The sequence below is a fragment of the Apodemus sylvaticus genome, chromosome 2 (genome assembly GCF_947179515.1).
Source record: "Apodemus sylvaticus chromosome 2, mApoSyl1.1, whole genome shotgun sequence".
NCBI classification, from domain to species: domain Eukaryota; kingdom Metazoa; phylum Chordata; class Mammalia; order Rodentia; family Muridae; genus Apodemus; species Apodemus sylvaticus.
The window spans coordinates 28981499-29009470 of record NC_067473.1 but is presented as its reverse complement, the minus strand read 5'-3'; the positions used below and the strand labels follow the sequence as shown (position 1 = coordinate 29009470).

Below are 27972 nucleotides of genomic sequence, written 5' to 3'. Positions count from 1 at the left end.
TTACAATGAGAACCAACAAGGACTTTGGGGCTAGGATGCCCATGTCAGCATCTCTCCGCCATTGTCTCCCCAAAGACAGACCTATAAAGGAAGCCTGGTTACAATGAGTAGGTGGCGGGGTGAGCTCGCAGTCAGAATTGGAGGAGATTGTTGTGAACTTCCAATGTTCCATGACGTCAGCATCCTCAGCAGGATGCATCCATCTCCTTAACAGGGACAGTTGTCAACGGGCCTTCATATTCACAGGTATTGATTGATCTCTAACCTTTTCAAAGACTGTCAAGAGAGATACTCATCTATCCATCAGCCTAGCAGTGGGGTGGGCTGTGTGGAGCTGGCTGTACCCTCCTCTTGACCTTTCCTGGCAGAGTTGGGTACCACCTCAGTCTCTGAGAGAGAGAGAAGGTCCAGGTGAGTGGAATGGAAGGTTCAGTGGAGGTGACAGGGAGGATGGCTTGCATGTATCAGGGAAGAAAGTTGGGGACGTACTTTCAGTTTTCACGTAGTGGGCAGGAGGGGATGGAGCATGGTGGAGAAATGTAGACAGGAAGATTCATGCTGGCCATTATTAGAACATATCAGTACAGTGGGGAGTGATTTTGATATAGGAGTCATGTATTGCCAGTGAAGTAAAAGAAAAGCCCCCCAACTCTCTTAGTCAGCAGCCTATCTCAAATTAAAACCTGTGATGGGCTTCTGGAAACTTTTGTTTTTTCCTACTGAAAATAATTCAGTATCTTTTCTGTAAGTAGTAAAACTACCACTTGATGGATATGCAGAACACTCTGAGCTAATGGAAACACATCGGGTGCTACAAGTACCACATAAAACTAGTAACTAACCCAGATGAAGAATTCTTTACCTTCAGTTTATTGCCGTCCAGCTGGAGGAGCTGCTCCCCGCTGACGTTCTGGGCGCTGAACTCAGGTACATACTGGTCCAGATTCAGGCTCATTAGCCAGTGTGCAACCTGCTGCACGCCCCACTCGTGCACGGCCCGACTCTGACTCTGAGTGTGTTTCGGAGACTGTCCGTCATCGAGGATCTGAGACAGGAACGGAGGAGGCAGTGTGGTTAGAGGACTCAACTCTATGGCTCAAATTAAGGAATTTCTCAAGTTACGAGAGCTGTGTTTACTTGTAAATCATACATGATAACAGTTCTACTTGTGTTAGAAGAAACACATCTATTACTTATCTGATTCTAGTAGATGGAAAATTAAAAATTTCCCATAAACAAAATACCATTAAAAATGTAGGAAGTTAAAAATCGAAAAAGTACACACTAACATGGATGATTTTATAATAAATAAGCCTGAAGATAGAATCAGATGTGGAAAACAATTATTTCGTAGTTCGCCACATGTGATTCACCACTTAAATTGATCCTGACAGAAGACAGAAAAGTTACATAAAAACACATTGAAAATATCACGGTCCCCTGTAGAATAAAGGAGACCTGTAGAATAAGGTCTCACAGCCCTCAAGCTTTCTTAGAGAAACTTCACAGCTATTTTCTGTCTTCTCTGAGCAGGAAGCACACCTCTGTGGAAGGTAGGTAGGGCGCCTACACCACAGTTTCTTTAAGACATGAGGGAACTGAGATGGAAAGGTCACACGATCTCTCGTAGAGGGCACAGGATAAGCAATAAGAGCGTAGGAAGATGCTCACTGCATGTCCCAGGCTTGCCCACTGTAGACCGTTCTCTTTATTTGCATAAAGAGGCATGGCAGCCCCAGAGCCACTGAACTGAGCTGAGCTGAGGCAGTGGCAGGTCTCAGAGGAAAGACAGATTACGTGGTGCACCATGTGGAGAACAGGTAGCGTGTGAGCTGAGAAAAGGCAGTGGATATGGGGAGATTTTCATCTTTGAAAGAGGGAGGTATAAGTAAATTGGAGATTAGACTTTGTTACCATGGTGATGTCTCACCATTGAAGCCATTTTTCCATGCTCAGAGAGAGAAGGTAACAAACGCATCTACCATTTCCTATTGATGACTTGAAAACTGATGTTTTATTTAGAAAGAAGTCACACCACCAGGGAACTTGTATACTGCAATCTATGCAGCGTTGCTACATCCTATTTCTATGTTTAGAATATTGTACTCTTAATACCGTGAATAATATTTTGTTAAAAACTAATTTTTCATTTAATGTGAAGTTAAGAGTTCCTGAATATTTTACTGTATTGAAAGTAGAAGTTATACCAAAAGAAAAACAATGGACCATGTCAGGTAATGACTATGGGAGGTAAGTAAGGGACTCCGGAGGTGGGGCGTAGGGACTCTGGAGGTGTGGCATAGAACCTCTTGATCCAGGAACATCTTTTAAGTCAAATGTAAACAATTGCAGGGCATTTCCCCTCTGCTCCAGAGGAAAGTGTTCTTTAGTGTTGGATTCATAAGTTATTTTGTAAGGAGAAGAAAGCAAGTTTGGATGAGACAAGGCAGCACACACAACCCACAGACAGCTCACCTCGTCGTCGATCATATCCAGGCTCTGGGTGAGTAGCAACAAAAGAACCAAGGAGAAGAAGAATGTTACAGAAATGGGACACACAACACCCACAGCGCATGCTCTACAACATCAGAATCAAGCCCAACTCGGAAAACAGGACCAGAAACACTTAAAGGAAACAAGGCTTATTGCATATAACTCACGTCAAAAAGAAATAAGAACAAGTATTTCATACGTAAGAAAAAATCCTAATTACATTATTTCCTGCCCATAACCCCCACCTATTTTTAGAACTAAGTTAATCCTAACATAGTTTTCTGTTTATCTCCTGCATTGATACTTCCTGGTAATTCTTAGCAATGCTAATCTTCACTCTAGCATCTGAATAAATGGGTCTTACTCTATTTTCTTTCCAGAACCATTCCTAGTGATAGTAATGATTTAACGGGACATATGGTAGTCAGAAGACCCTTGGAGTCTGGGGGGAGGCAGAACTCTGGGTAAGGAGATATAGAATAGATAACGCACAGTTTCCGAGTGATCTAAACTTTCCAGTCTTGCTCTCCAGTGCCCAGACTCTAACATTGTGTTTACATGTATAATGAGATACCCAAGAAGCTTCAGGGGGCTGAGAAACTACACTTTTCTTTAACATTGAAGGCAAGGGGAATGGATCATGGGGATTTCGTGTTAAACATAAAACCTCAGTGCTGATGCCTTCTATGCTAAATCTGCCCTCAAACATCTTGCAAGGGTGGGATCCAGAGGAAACGAGCCACACAAAAACTAAGTTCTGCCATGGGGCCACTACAGTACCTCATCCGAGGACAGTGCCAAGGACTGGGAGAGCCCTGGCGTTTTGGGCTCTGCTCCTAAGCCACTCAGGTCTGCTGAACTGGTACTGCTTGGACTGAAGTCATCATTGAAGGTGAAATTCTGTAAAAACAAATACAACCATGTTAAATGAACACAGAGTGAGCCAGAGGTAGGTGTGTTCCAAAGACCTCAATTGCTTCATGGGCAGTTGTGCAGGAGCCTGATTGGAAATCCGTCTCTGATTCAAGGATAGGTATATACAGAACTGCTTCGTGAGTTTCTCTCCAAGGGTACAGGAGAATTCATTACCTTCTGCCAGTGCTCAGAGTAGTGATATTGATAAGCCCTTCTGCTTTGACCCTAATTGTGATGAGAAACGGTGTTAAGTAGGAATACAAGATGGTGTGGAGAGGCTGAGTTATCAGGAACAGATGGTAACTCATATCAGGAATGTAGCTGGAGTGCCCCTGGGAAAGATGGCGTGTGGCTGGCTGTGATAAATACTGTGAGAAGTGACAGGTCCCCTCCTGGATGTTGCCTTCAGAGTGATGAGCTCTGGAGGAGGGCATGGTCTGACAACACAGCACTAGTTACGTGTTGGTGTATAACTCTTTCATGGCACCAGCACACAGTCAGAGAGACGGGGCACACCCACAAGGCTGCATGACCTCTCGGGGTTAGGGAGGTGGGACGTGGGAAAAATGAATTTTCCTCGAATTTCTTTAACATGCTCGGCAGATGTTAAAACAACTTGACAAGGACCGCAGAGCCTTACTTGTGAAAATGTGTTATAATGAACCTCTCTTTAGTGTGAGATGTTAGGATCACTCAAGCGAACCTTAAGTCTCAGAACAGCACTGAAGGACCCAAAGGGTCACTTATTACCAAAACTTATTTTGTTACTTGTAGAGTGGCTGGATTCCCAGGGCCTCTAAGCAACTGCCCAATACCACCTTGTTTCATATAACACTTCTCCAGGAACCAAAGTGGTATTTCCATTATTTTGTGTTGGGCTTAGTTGATTGTTGAGAATAAACACCATGCCAGAGACTGGGGAATTTAGTAGCAAACCAACCTCAAGATTTGATTAGTCTTCCAAAAAGGAGTAAAGCTGGTAGAACATTCAGCAGCAAGGTACAGCACACGAAATATCAATCAACCTTTGCTATTATCTCTGGAGACACAATCCTCTAGACCCTAGGTCAAAACCCTTTGAGCTGTAGATCTCAATGGAAGATTTCAGTTTAAGTAAGATTAACCTCATGTTTCTGTTTGGGAGAGAAGAGTGAACACAGAAAAGAGAAGACCAAATCCCACGAAGGTTAGCCACCATGTGTGTCAGTACAAGGTTAGACCAGGCTTGCAGAGTCATGCTGGAAATAACCATCACACACTTGGAAACACATCACACCCACGCATACACATCTAGTGTAATTCTGCTAACGTTAAAAAGGAATTAGAACAGGTGATCTGCATGGACATTTGATACAAAAAGTAAGTAACTAAGGTGCTATATGTCAGTGGTCTTTGTTTTTCTGTTTGCTTCACTTAAATATATTGAATATAGTTGCAAATTTATCTGTTTTCCAGTAAATCTTGAAGGGCACAGTGAAATCGTTTCATAATGCAATTTTAAAGAATACTTAGCAAATATCTTCCAACACTGTTTCATTATCCAATGCCTCCTTCCCAGCATGGCTTAACTATCAAACAGATTAAACAGCAGTAAGTGAAATGACAGGCAAATCGAAGAGAAAAGCACACGCTAGAAGAGAACAGTATTAAAGAAGGTGCTGGTTAGGTGGGGCTTGCTTTCCGGGTAAAGGAAACATCATGCATGCCTAGGACAATGTTAGCACAGGGGCTCCTGAGATCCAGGGCGCACACACAGGTTTGAGAAGGCTTCCCAATAGCTGAAGAGACAGGATGGGCCCTTTCTTGTCGGCTGGCTTTCATAGTCCACAGTTGTCTACCTTGGACCCTGCTTTATCTGAAATTTGAGTCTCAGGAGAAGAAGGCTGACGGGGATTTGGAGCTGCAGGCAGGTTCCTGAAGGAATAGGATCCTTTCCGGCTTTCATTAAACCATGAGAAAGGCATGCAAGGAGAGCGGGCGGAGGCCGGAGCTGCAGAGGTGGGCTTGGCTTTCCAGTTTTCCAGCTTGCTTCTGAAGATTCTGAGTGTGACAAGAATGGACATGTTAGACAAATAACAGCAAAAGACACTGGACCCAGTTCTAGCAAGACTCTCAATATAGGTAAAACTCTTTGAGGAACTGTTCTACCACGGTGGTAAAAATGTATTGCTTCGGGAAATAGCGATAATGTTAATATTTGCCGCTTTTCTGCATTTAAATGGAATCTCTGAGAACATGTGGATTTGAACTAATATTTCAATGACAAAACTATATTAAATATGCCTTTATAAGTATATATGGATGAATTAAAATAAGGATGGAGCATCCTTTTGGAGATCCCTCTTAGGACAGCCACCACAGTAAATCACATTAGCTCATAGCCAGTATTTTTTATATCTCTCCCTGTATTCATGCTCCCAGAATCTATGGCTGAAAGATTCAAGTGATTTGGAAGTTTCAGAGCATGTGTAATGTTAAACAGAAAATGCAGGCCACTGATTTCTCATCACAGTCTTAATTAATGTGTATTTAGAGGAGGAGTATAGGGTCTGAAATCATAATGGGCCACTTGAAAGCTGAGGTTCTATCACCTTCTGAGGGTGTGGTCTCAGGCTTTCTCTGTCCCTTTGTCTCAATCTGTACAAATGAATGTGTTGATGTATCTCATGTATGACTTTAATGAATTAAATAGGTTAACATTTCTTAAAGATCCACCAAAGCGATTGAAGTGTAAATATTCAGGTCTAGAAATATTTAAAGATTCAAAAGCAGCTGAGAGACACCACTTTTCTTATTTAAACTTAAGGTAGATAATTGTATTTATCTATTGGTCAAATGAAAATACTTGTCTAAGAGCTTAAGAAGAAAATGTTCACATGCTTTTGGAAGAGGTCAGCCTTACTATGTCTAAATGATTCTAGAAGGAAGGTAATTACTTGGTAGCTATTAATATCATGACAACAGGAATCCGTTCAATTAAAAGTGCCCCGATACCACATACATAGTTTCTATCCCTCGTGAATATTGAACCCCAGTTTCCTTACACTTCAAGTAAATTTTGAAGTATAGTTCAAATTGTTATATATATATAGCATCAAGTCTAAAACTTGTGGCTTATATCCAAATAGTACTACAAGAACCAAAGTTAGCAATGCTCACACAAGTGCCCTGCACAGTAAGGCACAGATAGATACACAGTGCAAAAGGACACAAGAGCAGACACATTTGTGAAGGTTTGGCTAACCTGACACAGAGGGATGGGTGAATAAAACTGATGGTCACGTAAAGAAATCCAGAAGATGGGATCACTTTAATGTATTTTAAAAGTATGTGTTGAGGGGGGCAGTAGGGTATCTTCAAGGATAATAGAAATCAATGAGAAATCAATAGGTCAACCTTAAGCTTCATCTTCAAGTTTAAACTAAACAGAAAATTTTGCACTCTTAATCTACCTATTACCACAGGACAGGAGGGTACAGTAACTAAGCCCAGAACACACACTTGTTGAGGCCTTGGGTTCTGGAGGGGTTACATTTTATTCTTTGCCCATGGACCAAATAAAGCTGTTTAGAGGCTTCTGGTACAGGAGTTAGATTCACAACTATTGGCTGCTCAGAACTAGGAGGAGAGAAGGGGAGCTGACCTGGAATCTATATTTTAACATGTTATCATGATTATGTCAAATGCAAATATAAGACAAGTCACCATGGAAAGTCGAACATTTGTGACCATGTGTGGAAAGTCTCTTCCCTGCCTCCACACACTTCAGTCTCCTCCCATGGGACTTGACAGTTTGAGACCTCAGTGTTATCACACCCGCAGACTATGAGGGGAAGGAGTCTGGAAACGTGATTCTGATGGCAATAAAACAGAGGAAGAGCTTTCTTCTTTGCTCCCCCTGGAGAGGGGGAGAAATCGTAAGTCCTTAAGGTAAACAACAGCCATTGGAACGTGAACAAATGCTAATAAATATGTCCAGGAGGGAGATAAGATTAGAGACTCCAGTTTGACCCCAGGGATTGACTCCAGGAGGCTCATCCTGCCGCCTCTTCCCATACCCCATTAAAATGTGACCCCATGCCATCTGCGGAGATAAATCTCTTTGGGGCTCTCACCATTTCTCCAGTGATAACTTCCGTGCTTATCTCTAAGCTAGCCTCCACATTCCAGTAAGGACGTCTATAATAATCTGTTTAGAAAAGCGGAACTACCTTCTCTGTAGTCCCACATCTAAGGAGAAGCTGGTCCCTTCAGGCTGGACAAGGCTCAGTCAGGGGACTGCAGCACTCAGGGAGATGGCCACTACCTGAGAGGTTCTGAGACGGCTGTGTAACTAAGGGCAGTGTGAGTGGCATCCTCAATCAAGTCAACTGTTTGTAGCAATGGTTCTAGACCACCACCATACCCTTAGGACAATGACAGGCAGGGAATGTGAATGCTGCTGGTCACCAGCATCACTGAAAGAGACCCCAGGGAGTCCAAATCCCAGGGCAAGCCACAGTGGAGGCCCATCCCCAATGCCGGATGCACATGTCCATAGGCATTATCAGTCTTGAGGGTTTTCCTGGCTGAGAGCATTTTATGAGAGTTTTAATTAGCTGTGCTCTTTTTTTTGTTTGTTTTTTTAACTGTTGGTGAACATGGTTATGGCCTCTGACAAAGACTGTCTTCTGCAGCTTCTATATGATGCTCCTGGGGCGGTGAGGAAGGAGCTGGCAGGAAGCCCACATCCGGGCGATAACTGTCCCACAGCTACAAAGCAGCAGATTCTGGCTGTGCCCCGCTGGGCCTGTCTTCTAACTCCATTATTTATTACCTATAACTTTAAGAATCCATGACTGTAACTAACCCCTGTGTGCAACCTTTATTCTCAGAGAAAAGACCTTGCTTCCTTCCACTGACTTGGTCGAGAGTAATCGAATATTCATTAAGATAACCAGTACTCTATTACTTTAAAATTATAGACTCAACAGCCCATGAGACATGTGTTCTTAAACAAACACCAGTTTCTTCCCGGATAAATTGAAGAAGCAGAAAGAGCTCGGGAGCTGGGTTCTATTGTGAATGCCTCTTTATGATCTGTCTAACTTTGCAGAAAGTGTTTGCAACAATACAATATCCTTCCTTCCCTTGCTTTCCACTCCTCCCCTTCCTTCTTTCTTCCCCTCCCTTCCTTTCTCTTCTTTCTTCTTCTCTTTTCTACATCAAGATTAGTAGGAGGAATCTTTAGTGGATCTGAATGTAACCTCTGGAGGGCCCAAGGGGCCAGGTGTTCTGTGCTCTCTTCACCGTTGGTTGACACACCAAAGTTTGACATCAAAAAAAAAAAAAAAAAAAAAATCAAAGAATCCCAAGTCCCTGCCACAGCACATCCTCGTGTGCTTTACTGCTTGGAACTAGAGGAAACAACTGCCATCAAATTTAATTTTTATAAGCCAAAGATGTCATTGGATTAACCCTTCCTAGTAGTCAAATGGTTTATTCCTAGTAACTCTATATTGCAATTAACTCACATACTTATTCTCTGAAAACCATGTATCCCTACATTTTATTTGTTCGGTTAAATACCTTACAGTGATATTTTCTTGTTTTCATTCTGCAAATAAGGAATGTGAAGTATTCAGAGTCTAGTCAGATATCATCAAATATCACAGTTGATAAATTGCCAGGCAGAGAGAGTATGACAGACCACAGAATCGTGTAGATTGTGAAGGAAGCTAACTGAAGAGCAAGGCTGAGCTCAGAGGATTATGAGCAGACTCCCACTTGTCTAAGTCAGAGGGGGAAACTTTGAAAGGATCTAATACCCAGCGAAGAGAGAGGCTGTGAGGCCAGCTCCATCCATAAAGATCCTGGTGAGTAGCATTAGAAACACATGCCCTCTGACTCTCAAGCTCAATCACCCGGATATCTGCTCCCAGATCCAGAGCTCTGGTTGGAATTTCTGGTCAATACCCAAGAGTGCATTTTGACTCACACTAGACTCCCAGGAGACAACCTGGTTTCAGTTGAAAATTAAAAAAGGATCATATAGATCCATGCTCTAAAAACAGATGTTAATTTCAGGACAATAAATCCACACTGACTAGGCATTTAATAAAGGTGTGCTATTATAAATCTGACCAAAATGCACCATTTAACACTTATTTTCATTAATTTTGGTGTTTGGGATTAAAACCATGTTGTTGGGCACACTAATCACACACTGTACATTTGAGACACACCCTTGAAAATTTAAACTTATCTTAATGATCTAAGCCTCTTTTTCTTTCCTTCCTTCCTTCCTTCCTTCCTTCCTTCCTTCCTTCCTTCCTTCCTTCCTTCCTTCCTTCCTTCTTTCCTGTGATGTATATACATGTTCATGTCTGTACATGTGTGTGTACAGCACAAGGGTTGACAGTATCTGATATCTTTCTCTTCTAACCTCATCTTCTCTGTACTGAAGCAGGGTCTCTCACTGTTGTGAAGGCTGGGTTGCCAGAGAGGCCCAGAGATAGATCCACCTGTGTCTGTTCCTCCGGTGCACTGCAAGCCTGGTTTTTAGATGGGTGTTGGGACCCAAACACAGATTCTCACTAATGTATGGCAAGTACTTTCTGACTGAGCCATCTCTCCAGTCCACTCATTTGAGATTTGTGTTTTCATATAAAGGTCAACTAAACTGACGAGAGTAATACAATGCTTAGAGGCTTCCTTATGTTACCAATTTAACATGAGATTTTTTTAAAGGAAAGTTTTTCTTTCTTTTGAAGCAGAATATCAAGTACCCCTAGCTGGCCTTGAACTTTCTGTGTAGTCAAAAGAATGATTTGGAATTTATGATCCACCCGCCTCCATATCCCAAGAGCTGGGATTATAGCCTTGGGCCACAGGACTTACTTCAGGATCTGGGGTGCAACTCAGGAAGCACTCCAAGACTGAGCTATATCCCCAGACAGACTTTTTGTTCAGATTATTAAGCTGACATACACAGTCAACAGAGAGCCCTTGGAAGGTCTGCCAGTTGGCTCTAGCAGAGCCAAGCTGCTATGCAGAGGCTGCATAAAGGTGACCGCTCTTATGCAGGCAGGGTGGGCACAGAGGGAGGAGTGAGATCACTCCGCACAGCCATTCCTCTCCAAGCCCAGTGAGGACATATGACAGCAATGCCAGCTTCTTCTGAGACAAATGGCATGATCAGTGGTCAGTAATGACCTGCTGGATAGGAAATTAAAGAATTAAAAAGGAGGTGGATCTCAATCACAATAATGGGAAATTTCCAAGCTGCTTCTAATTTATCTTCAAGCACTGGCTTCCCATTGCTAGATTAAAAACAAACCAGCAGAAGCCAAGTATGTACGTGACGAAGCTGCACAGGCTGCTCATCACCATGGCAAAGGTAAAGATGAGCCAATGGCAGAGGCTTTAAACTGACCACAAAGCCAAAGGAGAGAATTTAAAGGTGACAGAACCCACGATTACCAATCTTTCTGACTCCCAGCTAAGGAAGCTAAAGGGAAACTGACTCCATTCCTTGCTCACTCCATCCTGTTCTGAGGTCTAGTCCTCACAGATCAGGTCCTATCTGATGGTGCAGTTGAGCCACGTGGTGCAATGGTTAAGTATTTCTTGTTGGGTTACTCTGAGAGGATGAAGAGCGGCTTCTGTGTGCAGGTCTGCATCACCCTTTGAGAGGAGCCCACACTTACAACAAACATAGGCTGTGGGCTCTTGCTCTCTCCCTGTTTCCCACGGCATCTTCTCCTTCTTTCCTCACTTCATCTCTTCTGCCAGCCACTGCTGATATCTCTAGCTTTCCTGCCTTTTATTTTCTCTGATGCCAGTAAGACCATCACTGAGATCACCCCATGTGTAGTCTTATTTTAGCAACACAATTGAGACCCTAAAAAGGAGACTCTGTACCTCCCAGTGGCTATCCCTGTGCATTTTCCTTATAAACTCGCGTGCTCACCCCAACCTCTGTTCTGCTAATGAGTCTGTGTCTACTCAGCTCAGATGGCTGTCGAGTTGGCCTCTGCTTTACCCAGCAGCAGGGCAAAGCAGCGCTCCCGGCCACCTGTCACAGGATCCAATCTCAAACTCACTGGCACAGCATGTTATCCAAAGGATTTCAGAGAAATATTATCTTTGAAGGGTTGCCACCAGTGAAATCTATTGAACTACTTGGTTTCTAAGCTATCACGAATGTCATCCTTGGACAGATAAGCCTGCCGGCATAATACACAAAGAATGCTTTAATCCCCTCCAAGCAATCTCTCTCTAAATAGTGGGGATGATGAAGATAGCAATGTCTATTTGTTAAATGTGACCCCACTCAGACTTCCCAAAAGTCTGTAGACCATTATATGAGGAATATGTGTGTGGCTCCATTTTTTCAGACAAGAAAACTGAGACAGAGGTTAAGGCAGAACTGAGTTTTGAACCTAGATTCTGAATGTTGACTTATACCCTTTGTTTACGTTAAGGGGCTAAGAGGATACCTGCTGTGAAGATGATGCAGTTAGGTACCAAACAACAACACCTTTTGCTGCATGGTACTTTCCCCATGCAGTTTACTTCTAAAATAAATTATGTTGCAAAAGACATTTCTGGGTGTAAAAAAAGCATTTTGAAACTAAGAGCTGGCCATCCATAAATAATGAACAGACACATCTTAATTATAGGCCAACATGATAATGGTTTTGAATCTAAGGCACATGCATTTTTCATAGAATCCTACAGATTGGCATTGTATAATAGCCACTACATACGTGACATTTTCTGGCAGCCACATGAAGATACGGGTACAACTAATCTTAAAACTGTATCTACAACTTTGAATCTAAAATAAAGTAGTTTAATATACAATTAATGTTATAAAGGCTAAAATGTTTATAATTCCCTTTTCATAACTTCTTTGAAGTCTTGAAGTGCATTTCCAACTATGGCACATCTCACTGTAGAGCAGTGCAGTAACCACAGTCACCAGTGGCAGCCATATTGTTGGGGCATAGAGAGACAGATACGGAGTTAGATGCCATGCACGCAGAAGATGATTTATTTAAGGCAAAGTCAGGACTCCTACCTTGGATTGCATCTCAGTCTTCTTCTCATTGTTCATTCTTTAAGGTAAATGCAAGGTCCCTTCCAGAGAGAGCTGCCTCCTTCCTTTGTCACTTTCCCAGCACAGCATCATCTATACTTTCCTGACATACCACACCACACACACACACACACACACACACACACACACACACACACACGGTCCACTGAATCTAAACTGGGACTCGTCACTGGTGTTCCAAGTAGGTGCTTCCTAACCACTATCCAGTGCTCACCTCTTGCCCATCCAGGATGAGGTAGGGCTGATTGTACCTCTCAGGGTTAAATGGCTCCTGTAACCTGATGCTGCTTCTGTTTGTACTCTCCTCTGGTGCTCATGTCAACCAGGGTGTTTACTGTGCATGCTAAATCATATTTCTTCCCTGGGATTATTTATCATGATCATTATCTTCATCCATTTCCTCTGTTGTGTCTCCTGCTGCTCGTGTATCTGTGTTATTATGTCCTCACAAGGAACACAGCAGAGCAAACTCAATGGGGAAGAAAATGTGATAATCACGACTAAATTTAGGGAAAGTCTTATCCTCTCAAGTTTAACAGCTACAGGTTAGAACTGACTGATGACTTGTACAGATTATGACAACCTAATGGGGACTTGACAGAGAGCCTAAGAGAGAAGCTGATTAGCTCTCACAGGCTCTGCTGCTGCTTACTGCTGTCCAAAACTTACTTCTCTATAATTTTTTTTCTTACTGAAAGTTAAGCATAGAAAACAGTGCTTGCAAGTCCACTAAACAGCTGAGACCAGCAAGAAATGGTGGGTGGCCATTCTTACAAGAATGTAGAATGGCAACATGGTGCCAAGTACACAATTACCCCATTAGATGAGGACGGGGAGGAAAGGAAGGCACTGATTAATGATAACGTGAAGAGCCAACTGACAAAACAGAGCAAAAACCAACAACCAAAAGCCCAAACACAGAATAGAAAAAAAACCAAAATATGTTTAAAATTCTCCACTGTTGGATTTAAGTGAGTACCTAATGGGATTGTTCACGTGATTGCAATTGTTCAAAGCTATAACGGAAGATAGCCATAAACTATTTTTTTCTCAGCACAACTCTGAGTCCTTTAGTTGGGTTCAGAAACACTGACCACTCATGTTGGTAAACAGTAAAAGAGGGGCAGAGAGTTAGCTGAAGAAATAAATATATATTCTTAATCATCCTCCCCTACCTGCTCCCAGCAGAAAACCTACTGGCTTCCTTTTCTTTTTCTTTCCATTTCTTCCCCTTGTTGGGATTCCTTCGCAAAGGTGCCCTACAACAACAGCATACAGTCAGAAAGAGAATGGTATCCCTGTTAAATATTCCCTCGCAGGGGACTATGTTTTCCGAAGGAGGTGCTTACCCCAGATCCGCAAACTTCTGCTTAATTTTTCCTCTTTGTATCACGAATGAACTGGATGTTCTTAGTAATTTAGGACAATTGTCATCGTCTAAGACATAGAAACATAGGGAAAAGATCAGCTATTTTTATATTTTAAGCCACGAATCAAAAGTCAGTGTATCTCGGGATCTAAGAGTATGCCCAAATTCTTTAATGTAGAAGATTTCTTGTTCACAAGACAAAGGAAACCCAGCCATGATGGGAACATTCAGCAGAGCAGGAAAGGTGCTCCCAATGACACCAGCTTCACACATGTGGGGATGGAGGAAATGACCAGGAGTAAATGTTTTCATCTCACAGCAGGTGTGGTGGTGACTCTGCCCCATCTCTGGCTCCTACTCTAGGCAGTGAAGGTCTGAGTTTCATCTTTCTCTGCTTTTTTGGTTTGGGACTTCCTACCTTCTAAAGAAACCCAGTTGAATGTCAGTCCCAATAGAAACCATCACCTGTTCAGGTCTGGAAGCTTCAGAAAGCAACCGAGAATAAAGATTTCGTCTTTGAGTGGCCCATGGCCAATTCGGGACAGGGTAATGCAGAACCTGGGGGTACCTTCTATAGCAGAAACCAAATATATATTTTGAAGGTGCTTTTGAAGAGCTAGTTGGAACACAACTGTTTGGCTTATCATGACACCAAAGATTCCCAAGTCTTCCAAGGACTTGAAGCTGATTGAGTTGTACCTCCATGACTGAGGCTGGTACTCTGCTTGGGGAACAGGTCATGAGACATTTTGTGCACCAGAAGACAGACTTTGAGAATGGGGTTTAGAGTGATCTATCTACCAGTGGCATGTGTCCCACCCTTGACAAGGGGGATGAAACTCTGCAGCAAGGAGTGTCGGGTGTGTGCACACTTCCTTCTTAATTGCTAGTGCTGACCTTTAGCTTTTCCTGCTATTCTTTTTGTTTTATGTCTAGGGACTTGACATGGAAATGATGTATAGAAAACAGACATCCTAAGACAATGGTCAATGAACCTCACAGATTATATGTTTGTGATTTTTGTTTATTTCAGGATACATTTCTAATCAGATAACAGTACACAAGTTACTATTCAGAAGGTCAGCTCCAAAGCTCTTAAAGCAGCACAGGGCACAGACACTACAAGGTTTCTTAGCTATGAGGTTTTCATATTGTTAGTTAATGGTTCTCAGGAGATTAAAATTATTTTCTGAAATATACATGATGAACTACAAGAGTTGGATATATGCCTGTGTCAAAAATCCACTTCTTGCTTCAAATGTTTCTTGTGAATATTTGTATCATTCTTTTCAGTAACTGAGTTAAATAGCCATAGGTATGACACATACCCATTAAAAATAGATGTCTTCTAAGGTGGTTTTGCTAATGGACACTTTTTAAAAAGCAGCTTTTCAATTTTCTTGTAATAGAGGCCAAAGAAACAAATGAGATGAATTCTTCCATATCAATCCTAAAGAACTCTTAAGGGCTAGAACAGTGCAAAGTTAAAAGGAGCTTGTTTAATTATTTTCTGAATTATGGGTAGCTGGAAGACATTTAATGAGTGGAGAGATGAAGAGCTGAGACAGTATTCACGGAGACTCTCTGTAACCTGTTAGTGATGTAGTATTTGGACATCTTAGGACTAAGAGCCCGATTCTGTCCATCACAGAGCTTGCTGCTAGGCAACCGCACATCATTATCTCACCCATTCGCCAAGGATGTTTCAAGGAATACTGAAATCATGAAGCAAGATTAAAGAATAGTGTCCCTTATCATTTAAATCGTTTAAATTAATTTTTAATAGATATCAGAATGTTTGGTCTGCAAAAAAATTAACACAGATTTGATATGAGCTAAGGAAAGATGATTATTATATTTTTGCATAATTATTTATTTAGTGTTTTGTAAGATGTCCATTAGGTTTTAGGAACTGCCCCAATATGACCTTTGTGATCAGTCAGAAGTTCAGGCACTTCAGCTTTAGACTTCGGCAACTTGCCTCTTATTTTCTAAATTAACACATGCTCTCTGGGCACCTGAGTCCAAAAGTCCTTCCTGGATGCATACGACTGTCTTGATAAGACACTTGACTGTCCCTTCTTACAAGATGGACATATCCAGATCTACTTTCCTGACCTGGCTTCTCTCTTGAACTCAGAACCTCCTTTATTTCAATAGAAATTAATCTTCTTTCCCCTACAATATATCCGAGTTCTGTATTTCTATTTGTGATAAAACACATCTGATGCAGTCTTGAGCCCCATGCCTGGCTTTGGTTTACTGTCTTCTCAGCACTGTCTGAGCCCCACGAGTGTCAGGGCTCTTGCACCAATGTGCCCGGCACTGCCCATGCTTCTCCTTCAGAAGCATCTTCCTGCACTGTCCTCTTGCTCAGTTTCCCCATGACCACAGTCCTTTTCTTTCTATTCTCTTCCCGGAAGAGTCTGTGGTTTCCTAATGTTAGGGTGAAGTACGTAAACTAGTTAAGCCATAGAAACATAAAAACCAGGTAAAGCCGATTGGCTTTTACACCCAGTATTGAAGAGTCCAACACTTGCAGTCACTGAGACAGCCCATTCCTTTGAATATCTCTGTGCCTGTTCACACCAGCTCTCTACCTTCTGCATCTCCGTACCCATCCCTTCTTCTTTTTAATGTCTTTGGATAGTCACATAAGTTGCAAACAGAGTAGACTGCTTCTTCTCCATTCTCAGCAGTGACATGTTATTTATATCTACACTCAATGGGCTTAGTGCAGTACATGAATAAGAAGGGAATTATGTAAAGACTTTGAAGAGATGGGTTCTAGTTAGGAAGATATTAACTCCATGAAAGTTTCTGAGAATGCTAGTATGCACACAGAAACCTCAAATACCAACTCCTAGCGCTGAGAAGAAAATTAATAGTGAGAGCTTAATTTTCTCTGGGTAACTTTGACTTGGCAAAGCCTCACTGCCTTGTAAGTGTAGAAATCAAATCTCAGCAAAAGGCTGCTCTTGTAGGGAGGAAGGAAGCATTTTCACCCCTTTTATGGCAACAAAACTGTTTACAGCCCTCTGGAAAGACACCATTTTTGTTTTTGTCTTGTTTTTTGTTTGTTTGTTTGTTTGTTTTTGCTTCTGCTGACTTAACTGGCATTCAGTTATGGGTAAGTCACGGAGACAGCACCTCCGGGGTCCCTTCTGTCTCCATCTCTCAAGTATGAGAGGAAATGCAGTGCAATGCACTGGAGGCACTGACACACGTAGAGAACTCCTAATTCCAGTAGATAGCTAAGGGCAAGACTTGGTATTGCAATAAAGCATCGTGTCACCTTTATAAGAGACTCAATAGACGTAGAATGATGGTGCATGACTGCGAATCTAGACAAACAGTGAGCAGTGACAACACTGTCTCCAAGTTCAGAAAGCTACGGTGAGCTGGCTGAAGCACACTGCTAGCCAGCAATCCCCTCTATGTGGGCCAGAGAGTACGCACTTCATATTTTACGTTGGGAAGATGATCAGTCTTCCTCTCAAGCATCATGCTCTGTCCTGACAACTTGAAGGAATGCTTATGTGAAAAAAATGTGGCTGCATCCTAGTAGTAACTCTTCCCTTGCAAAACAGGTAGCTGTTGTGTTTGGCTGGCTCATCCAGAAGATAGCATTACTTGTCTGGAGATATTACTAGGTCAAACTTAGTAATGCAGCAATAGGTTTGTTGAGCATTAATTATCTGCCACACACTTTCTGCTTCACCATTAACTACTTAACTACTAATTCAGTCACTGTACCCGAAGGCGCAGAGGCAGGAGTAACAGCGAAAACCACTGTGGAATTCGGGGTGGGTGATCCAAAGCCCAATGAAGGAGCTGGGCCTTCCTTCCGTGGAGTAGAGTGTCAGCTAGCCAGGCTTATAAACACCAAGTCAACCTGTCCCTGGAAGCATCATAAAGCCCTTCTTAGTTCCCTCACTGAGAAGCTAGTGCGAGAGAAAGGCCACGTGCTGAGGGTGCCAGGGGTAAGCACACCTGGTTTTAAGTGCTGCTCAGCTGAGTGGACCTGTCTCATACAGCAAGGAATGCCAGGAGTTACAGAACCTTATGCCCTGGAGTTCTAGTTCAATGAAGGATCAGCCCATTCCATTAGCGCTGGTTGGATCAGCAGTCGCATCAAAGGGAGCACAGGGTTCCTTTAATGTTTGACTGACACGCCGGTCTGTTTAGGGAACTGGGTGAGAAAGCTTTAGAGGAATGGGCAGTTCACCAGCTCGCTAATGGTGCACTCCGTGAACGCAGCCAGTTAATTTGACTCTAATTTTATGCTCACTGAGTAACTTTCTGATTTATGAATCCACTACCTAGGAGAGAAGGGACTGACTGAAGGGTAGTTCTTTCTCTGACAGCTGATCCTCCCAGAGTAAGGCAGAAAATGACTATTTTGGTTTCGAATGTTTTCAGGGTGTTTGGCAGCATGATCCAGCATGCTGAGCTTGATTAGATGTGTGTATGTTATTGAAATTAGGGATCCTGAAAACTGATGACCAGAACCTCAGTTCCTCAGAGCACTGTCTAGCCAGTGGATGAGAGATCTCTGTGTGACATCTTCCAAGATGTGGAGATACTGACAGTAGAATGTCCAGAAAGTAAAGTGCCTTCCTCCATGTCTAGAGTAACAGAGGTCAAGAGAGGACAAGCCTGCCACCAAACAGGCCTGGGGGAGAGTAGGGGAGAACGAACCAGAGTACTCAGTGGGCTGATCGGAAAGAGCTTGGAAGATAATGTTGAGAGTAAATCAGTAAGCAGTACTCTTCCGTAGTATGTGCATCAGTTCCTGCTTCTAGATTTGTGCCCTGAGTCTCTTGCCCTGATGTTCCTGGACAATACTCTGGTATCCAGTAGTATGAGATGAAATAAACCTTTTCCTCCCCAAGCTGGTCATCATATTTGCTTCCAATTCCAGAAACCCTGATCCAGACAGTATGTTACAGGAGGCATCCTACTTGCCTGCTTATGAGTACTATATAAACGGTCAGTGAACTGCTCTGCTCCATCACCCAGCAGTCTGGTTAGCTCAGGAGAACTGAGCAAGGGAAAGCCCAAGATCTCAGTCTCTGGAGAAGAAATGCCCTGTACCTGATCTGTGGTTCTGGCTAATTCAAAGGAGACACAGCCACGAGAGCACCGTGGAAACGGAGATGGTTGCATGGTCCTGCTCTGTTTCTGCTAAGGCCCGTGAAGCATGCCTCACCTCTGCTCCTTACTCTGCTGCCACTGCAGAGCAGTCACCAATTGGAAGCAAAGCAGAGGCAAGCCAGATAAGACCAAGCTGCCTTTGAAAGTCCGCATGAGTTTTCCCAGGTAAGGGCTTGCTCTCTGATCATTATGCCTTTAGATAGTGAGTTGGGCTAGGACACAGGTTAGAGGTAGAAGGCTTGTTTGGCATGGACAGGGCTCTGATTCCAATCTCTAGCACCTCAAATAAGCAAGCAAAACAATGCAAGTAACAACCCTGTCCTATAACACAGATGCTATCTACGTCTCATAGACTCACACAGTGGGACTCCAAGCATCAGCAGCTCCAAAGAATGAGCTTTGGCCTTCTCCCAATAACTACCTGTGCAAGCTTAGGGGATGGTGGAGAACTTACTGGAAGTCTAGCTCTGTGAAGGTGCTATCCTAACCACACTTTGATTAATCAAAGGTTTTGAAAACTTTTAATCGTTTTGGAAGTGAGCCAACATCACAGTGAGGCTGTCCACCAAACCGATAATTATGTCTGACTGTTTAGTGGGCCTGGCAGAATTTTTTTTTTTTTGCCTCCACTAGTGTTCTGTGCTAAGTACGGTGTTTGCCTCATGAGCAGCTTCTGAAGAGCTGTGTGCAGGACTTGGTCTTTGAAAAGTGAGTCTAGCAGCTGACAGGCAGAGGCAAGGAAATCCAGGAGAGTGCCTCAGGAGAACTGTGGCCACAGTTCCAGAGCACTGTGGACTGTGGGGTCAGCTGGAGTTCTGAGTTCAATGCCCGTGGAACTCTATAACGTGCAGTGGTGTGCAGCTGTGCCACAGTGCATGTGTGTGGTGCATTCCAGGGCTGCTGCTGCCTCGACGAGCCTCTCGATCTAGTCTCAGGGGCTGGCAATTTCAGCAATTAATTTAACGTGTTCTCTCTGATCATCAGTGAAGCTGGCCTCTTTTTCAGACCATATAAAAACCAGTGGGGACCTCTTTGGGGGACTGTGACTTGTTTTCCTGTCTGCTTTTTACTTTTTAAAAAGGAATTTGTTCTTTGGAGTTATTTGAATACTATGAGACCCTCCATTAAGCTTGTACATTCAGTGCTTTTTGACAGTTACAATCCAGAAAATTTCTGTCTTAGGCATAGCCTATTGTAAGAGTCAACAGGACAGCCTGCTCCTCCCCACCCCCTCACTTTAGGAATGAAGTCTTCGTGCATTCCTTCTGTTTCCACTTCCTGACCCTGCTGTCCCAAGCAGCACACTTTGTTTGCCACTCCCATTTGCAACCCAAAATTTTGTCTACATCTCTAAAAATCTGCCATCTTTGGCGTCTATAAATATCACTAGATAGCGATTATAATCTTCTTTAACCTATCGATGTCTTGTCCCAGCTATGTCTGTGTAGTTTACTTGATTTCCTCCTGTATGGGGATTATACAGATTCACTGCAAATCATTTATCCATGTTTTTTGCCTTTCTTTTTCTAATCACTCAGCAGGGTTGCCATGATTACTCCTTTTCCGTGTGTGTGTATGTGTGTGCATGTGTGTATATGTGTATGTGTGTGTGCATATGTGTGTATGTGTATATGTGTGTATATGTGTATGTGTGCATGTGTGTATGTGTGTGTATGTGTGTGATGTGTATGTGTGTGTATATGTGTATGTGTGTATGTGTGTGTATGTGTATGTGTGTGTATATGTGTGTGTATGTGTGTATGTATGTGGGTATGTGTGTGTATGTGTATGTGTATGTGTATGCATATGGAGGCAAGAAACAGAAGTCAGATGTTTTTCCTCAGTTGCTTTCCAACTTCTTTATTAAGATAGCATAGATCATTGAACCTGGAGCTCAATGACGTGGCTGGGTAGGTAGGCTGGCCAGTGAGCTCCAGGGACATGCCTGTATTCCCTCACCCATGAGTACAGATGAATGTCCCCATGCCTGGCTTTTACTTGCATGCTGGGGATCAAAATGTGGGTCACATACTTGGACCACGGAGCCATCTCTCTGACGTCTCTACTATGAGTATATTTCTTAATATACACTGCATATATCATATATAATTTTCTATATAATTCTTAATAGATATAGACTTTCACTTAGATATATACATATATACAGACTTGTTATTTAAATATATGCATTCATAGATAGGTGCTAATAAACTATTATTTGTAAAACAAAGTATTACAGTCATGTGATTAGTAAGAGTGCATTTTTTAAAATGGAAATATATAAACACATGTGTACAATATATAAATAGAAATAACTTCTGCTCTGTATGTATGTATAAATTACATTGTTTATACAAAAAAAATAACATGACCAATATTACATCATTACCTTAAAGGAACACATCACATGTAAAGGGGGAAAACTCATGCTTTATACTTCTCGGCACTCACTGTTCAATTTATCTAAACACACAGTTATTGCCTTTATATACCGAAATAAATGATTAAAAGACAGTGGCTCAGTAGGTGAGAGCACTGCTTACCTACTCCTGTGGAGGACCTGGGTTCAGTTCCCAGCACCCACATGTTAGTTCTTAACCATCCATAGCTCTAGGTCTGTGGATGTGATGTTCTCTTCTTAGCTTTGAGGGCAGTGCTTAAACATGCAGGCCAAATGTCCATGCCCATGAAACAGAAGACGTCGTTTGTTTTAAAAGTCAAGTCTATCCATACCACCTTGACGTTCCAGCTTAAGTAGAAGAGCCTGCTTTGGCTCACGACTACCCACTCTGCACTTATCGTTACTGTGCCATCCTGTCACATTACATTGCTGATGATTGTGATGATTATTATAATGATAATCATCGCAATCAGTACTGGGAAAAGTTTATTAAATACAAATCCATCAACTGCTAATTTTCACCATCACTCAGTCTTCACATTTCCCCTCACGTGGTTGCTCTTGTTCATGTAAACTCCAGGCGATGGTGTACACAACCTTTAGACCATTTCCAGAACATTCCGGTAATAGTCAATTTGGGGAAGGATAAAGGGACAAAAATATCAAACTGATAGGTGAAAGGGAAAACAAGTAAGTCAAAGTGCACGGAGGTGGGGATTCCCTAATTCCCTAAGACAGAAGCAAAGCCGTGGTATAAAGCGGTGTGCTTATGAGCAAAAGGTAAGTTTTACACCGCACACACCGCAGCATTAGTGACACCACATCAAACAGAAGGGGAAGAAAAAAGAAAACCCACGTACCTTTCTCTTGTGATGCTTTCTCAGGGGCTTGGGGGCGGCCAGGAGAGTCTTCTGTATCGTGGTCAGATGCTGAAGGCGAGGAGAGTGAAGTGTCTCCCGAGACAGAGGAGAAAGGGTCCCTTTCTGGCTGCTGTGATCCCCCTGGAGACTCAGTCACGTGGTAGGATGAGAAGGCCCTAGGGCTCGTCACAGGGGTGAGGAGTGCGACACCACACTCTGATTCTGGAGAAGAAACTCTCCAACCCTTGGGTAAAAGCGATTTGGTAACGTGTGTGGTTATAGTGTCTGAGGGCTGTTGGTATAAGAGGTTATAGAGCTGATTATGCCTGAGTATCAGGGCTGGGCAGCATTTACTTTGAAACGGCCCTGCTTTTTCTCTGGGAAAGGAACTTTTATTTATTGGCTTACCGCCGAGAATGCACAGTTCATAACTACTCACCAAATAAACAGTACAGCTAACACAGGCACCTAAGGCATGTAGATGTTCATTATTTTCCACTAGATTAAAACAACAGCCAAACATCAAAGGCACCACTATGAAATACGGCGATGTGGATAATGCTTTTGGCTACCTTATTAAATGGAGAAAAGGATTTAAATGACAACCATACAGCAAATTGAATACAAATTTAGGAGACAAAGCCATAAATTATTCCATTTCCTTCCAAGTAAGGCGCAGATCGGTAAAATAGCTACCATGTCCAATAAATACACTGGCGGACAATGATATGCTGCAGGAGTCTGACAGCCATTGAGAGTGCTCACCTTCCGCTCCAGGCTGTCCTCCCCATCAGTTGAGCTGACACTGTCATAGAGCCTTGTCCTTGTGGGCCTCTGGCGCCTGTTCTTCACAGAGAGCTGGGCCCGAGTTTTCAATGCTTTCGAATCCAGGCGCTCTGTCTCTGGGACTGCTTCATTCAAGTCTAGGGATAGAATTGCAAAATGATTCGTGAGGGGAAAATGGTAGAGAGGATGGACAGGCACCACAGACACTGAAAACCAGCTACTGTCCATCAGTGACAAGGGGGACAGATGCCAGTTTCCCCAGCTTGTCTAGCGCTCCACAGGTGACACCGAGAGAGAATAAAGCCTTTCTGAAACACACTATATAAAGCAGAGGCTCACACTTGCATATGGACACACGTGTTGAGGCATTTGATAAGCAGTTACCAGAGACCTAGAAACTCTATGGATGAAGTCCGCCTGCCAAAGTCAAGTGTGGGTAACAGAAGGTGACCACGAACACAGGAATTCACTAATAGGCTGAGCCCCTCTGGTCCTGATTGTCTGAATGTCTAATTTATTTCCCTTTGAACTCTGTAAATAAATAAACTAGAACAGAATTTATTTAATCCCAGCAAATTTAAGTTAAACTTCTTTCCCTAAAACAAGATCTGGTTACACAACAGACAGATAGTTGAATTACTCCAGTGTGCAACTCACAGCACTGCCGAGATGATGCCTCTCTCTCATTTCTTTCTCTGAACACTCTCTCTTCTCACTGAAAGCTACAGTACCTTTCCATAGAAAAATGTTTACATCTTTAAGAAAAGGACTCCAGGGGAAGGAGGTGGGGGGGGGGCCTCAATGCTTATAAGCAATTCTTGGTCTTATAGAGGGCCCAGTTCAGTTTCTAGCACAGACATGACAGCTCACAATCATCTGTAACTCCATGTCCAGGGGTCTGATCCCTCTTTTTACCTCCCTAGACGTCAGACACATGTGCGCTGCATATCCATATATGCAGGCAAAACATAAAAATAATTTTTATATGATAAAATCTAAAAATAAAATAAAAACGACAAGGAGAGAAAGGAGGAGGGAAGATACAAAGTAAAACGAACAGATAAAAATCACAGTAACAGCATTTGGGCATGGCAGAACCTGGCTGTTATCCCAGCACTGCAGAGGCCGAGGTATGAACTCCCCTCTGAATCAAAGCCATCGTGTGTGAGTCTCCGTAAGAAAACTCAAACTCAACAAAGGATGAAAAAAAAGGTGGAAGGTGGGGAGGAATAAAAAGTGGCACCGAGAGCCTTTCTGTGGCCCTCTTTAATCGGCTCTTGCCATTTGTAATGTTGTTAGGTGTATGTGGGGAAGAGGAAGTTTAGCTACAAAATAACAACTCTGGTAGTAGTTCCACTGATTGGAATAAAGTTTATTTAGAGTGGAACTACTCTCTACATAGATCCACTCATAGATATGATCTTTACATAGATACCATTTACTGTAAATAAAGTCATTTGATGATTAATTACATCTTTTCTTTTTAGGATGGCAGTCATTAAACAAAGTCACTTTCAAGAAATGAATGAAGCAAACCTGGATTTATATTATTAAAAATAAGGCAATAATTCTGTTATAGAAACTAATATACACTTGGACTAATAGAAAAGAATGTCCAGCGACCATCATTAATTAGTACAGACTATTTCTTTTTATAGCATTATTTTAAAGATGTGCTCTAAACATAAAACACAAACATCGAAGAACATCAGGTGGTTTCTCTTATTTATAACAGTAAGCACTTGGCATATAGTTCTAACAAATAAAATTCAGTGTACTTTAATCCCAGGAGACATGTTGGTGAATGACAATATTTACAGAAGGTCGGACTTTTCATTTCCTATACTTGAGTGAAGAATGAACTCTCAGCGAAGTCAGACCACTCAAGCGAATATAAAGAATAACTAGATGTTTTCTAATTAAGGAGCCTCTACTTTTACATGCCAATGGAGGGGAAAAAAGTCACCTTCCTCGCTTTCATTTCCTTCCTCCAATAAAATCTATATTTGCAGCTGCCCATTAAGAGTTCATTAGTTGTGATAATTGAGAGAAAGTCAACCTTACAATCTCTGTTTACACATAAAAATGCAGAACACCACACAGATGAAAGCAATAATATAATTAAAAGTAGCACAGGTCACACACAGCTTCCATCCTTTCTGTCTCAAAGTTGGCTTGCATGCTCTGCAATGCAGAGCACTGTCCCACACGCCACCTCATTTGTTCCTCATTATGGACCCAAGGGACAAGTGGGCGGGTTGTTTCCACTCCTGAAGCTCCGAAAATTGGAGTAGCTTGCCCTCCTCTGCACAGCTAATTGACGAACTGCTTTGATCATGCTATGCTCTGTGTCTCCGACTACTAGCTATCCGCCTCAATGTAGTTAGTGTTGAGAAGTCAGTGCAGCAAGATTTTAACTCCATAGATATGTATTTTCAAAGTTCCAAAATCATAGATGCTGGGAGTAGTCTAGAAAATTCAGCTCTCCAGCATCTACTCCATATGTTTACTATAAATAGTGTGGAAAAGGGAGGGCTTGTTGTAAGCTACAGACAGATTCCTTCACAGATGGTTTTATGGTTTGATAACGATTTTGGTTAGTAGATGACAAAAGATACCCAAAGAAGAGGTACATATCCCATTTGAGTAAATGTGGTTCCTTAGACAATAGCATCCTTGCTTTTAAACACAGCAGAGCATCCCACATACAGGACTACAGAAGTCACTTACTCCATTACTTGTAGCGAGCAAAGGGAATGAAGGGAATGGAATGAGGAGACTCAAGCAGGTATAAAACCGTGGCAACAAGTACAGCCTGCCGGTCCTGCCTAGTGCCTCTGTTAGACAACCCTAACTGGCACTGTGGACCATCTGCTTCAGCATCCCTCATCATAAACAGCAAATGTGCCGAGGAAAGACGCACTTAGCTCAAGTTGAAAAGGCAGTGCTTTGAATCTGTTACCCGAGTGGCCCACAGCACATTGCCCACCATGAACAACTCTTGAGAGTCTGAATCAAGTATCAGAGACACTTTATTGCAAAGATTATGGATTACAAACCAGTAATTTATTTTCCAACGTGGAAAGTGAAATGGTTTTTAAAAGAGCTAGAAGAGTGGAGCAGTGCTGAGAACTGTCACGCTGATGGCACTTACACAGGGGGAAGCTAGAAGGAACACTGTCTACAGGAAGATGTGCAGTGACAGGCAAGAAGAATCTGTGGACACATGAGACACGGTGCTGGGTGGCCAGATATCTGGGTTGCTCATCCATTATACACGATCTTCTTCCACTAAGCTAAGAATCACAGCATCACAACTCAGAAGAACCTTGGCATTCTGGTCAACTTTATTTCCCATAAACGAAGACTGAGGCTCAAAGGTGGCTTCTCACTTTGGCACTAACTTGCACTCTACAGTTACTCTGAGAAACAGCCTTGAGAGAACTCAGGTGTAGAGGCCTGTGCTCCTTCTACACCCTTCTGTCTGGAATGGAACAATCGTGTGCCTGGCACAAGCACTTTTCCTATTTTACTTTATGCTCTATGCCCAAGAGTATGTAACGTTGAAAACGCACAGAAACATGGCCATGAGGGAAAAGGAAACTCTATATGGTTTTACTTGGCTTTGTTAATATCCCAAGAATAAAATTCTGACCCTGAAAAATTACATGTCACTTTGGGCGATGGCAGCATGGCAGTGGAAAGCCACCTGGCCCAGTTGCCAAGTTCTGTGCTGTGAGATTGGAAGGCTTAGGTGGCCATGTTCATCACTTCTTCCTGACAGATACCCTCATTTCCATGGCAACACTGCTCCTCAGCCCTCGGCCGTCCTTGGGGCCCCCTTCCCCTCTTCATTCTGAATCTTGTTTTGCTGTTCAGAAGACAGAGGAAAATTACTATTTGCTCTTCCGTTTTCTGATGTCTTCTTCCCGTCTGAGCCCCCACCTGCGAAGTACCCACCACAAACACAAATGCAGGTAGAAGAACAAAGGGGGAGCAGCCTTGAACGGATCAATACTACGGAGGGAGGGAGGGAAGGAGGGAGGGAGGGAGGGACAGACGGATGCATTCAGACACTCTCCAGGCAGGAGCTGAGGATGGAACTTTGAGTGGGTGGGACATAGCCGTACCCACATCTTGAGACTACTTTCAATATTGCTTTAAATTGAATCCTTTAAAAGAACTTGAGGGATTTGATTACGATTTTAGTAGCTGCTATGAAAACGCTCTATGAAATTAGGATGTTATATGTCATGTAACACAGAGACCAGGTCTGCACAGCATTACTGTGAGTCATTCAGTGCTTTCCACTGCATTGATGGTTGTTTTTGACGTAAATGGAATGGTGCTGGGGGATCAGACCCAGGCAGCAAGGAGAGCTGGAGTGGAGAGGAATAGCAATGGAGTCCACTGTGCATCCTCCTGTGCACTGAACCCCTCAGAACACAGTCCTACCTGGCTTCTGCCATTGTCAACTGAAATGCCAGGCATAATGAGGCACTTGGTGGCATTTTAAAACTTAAATGCTATCTGCATATTATCCACAGTCACTGCAAGTTCATTAAAGATGGACCCTTTGGGATTTGGGGGCTGATGCATATTGCATTCAGGTGGCAGGTCTCAGCCTTTCACAGAGGTAGTGGGGGATAGGCACCGTGTGAGCAGACCCACAGCTCGGATCCAGAATGAGCAGCCATGACATAAAATTGGGCAATTTACCTCTCACAGGTCCCTGGAGACCTTCAACTGCAAAATGGGACTGGGAATAACATAATATAAGCACTGCACTGTTATGAAGACTGAATGCATTAGCAGACCAGAGTGCTCAGAAGAGTGACTGACACACAATAACCACCCCACACCTGTCTTTATTTACTGCTACTGAACA

The 27972-nt window shown here is 42.7% G+C and overlaps 1 protein-coding gene across 2 annotated transcripts in view; it reads right to left on the bottom strand.

Moving 5' to 3' along the window:
* Window positions 1-27972, bottom strand: part of Ppp1r9a (protein phosphatase 1 regulatory subunit 9A) — a 256258-nt gene that overhangs the window by 6234 nt on the left and 222052 nt on the right. For both annotated transcript variants that reach the window (XM_052173213.1, XM_052173212.1), the window contains exons 12-18: window positions 23064-23221; window positions 22299-22542; window positions 13861-13948; window positions 13687-13770; window positions 5247-5448; window positions 3274-3393; window positions 863-1045 (exon numbers count right to left, since the gene is read on the bottom strand). In XM_052173213.1, the coding sequence (XP_052029173.1) occupies window positions 863-1045; window positions 3274-3393; window positions 5247-5448; window positions 13687-13770; window positions 13861-13948; window positions 22299-22542; window positions 23064-23221 (1079 nt within the window). The remainder of the gene's footprint in view (window positions 1-862; window positions 1046-3273; window positions 3394-5246; window positions 5449-13686; window positions 13771-13860; window positions 13949-22298; window positions 22543-23063; window positions 23222-27972) is intronic.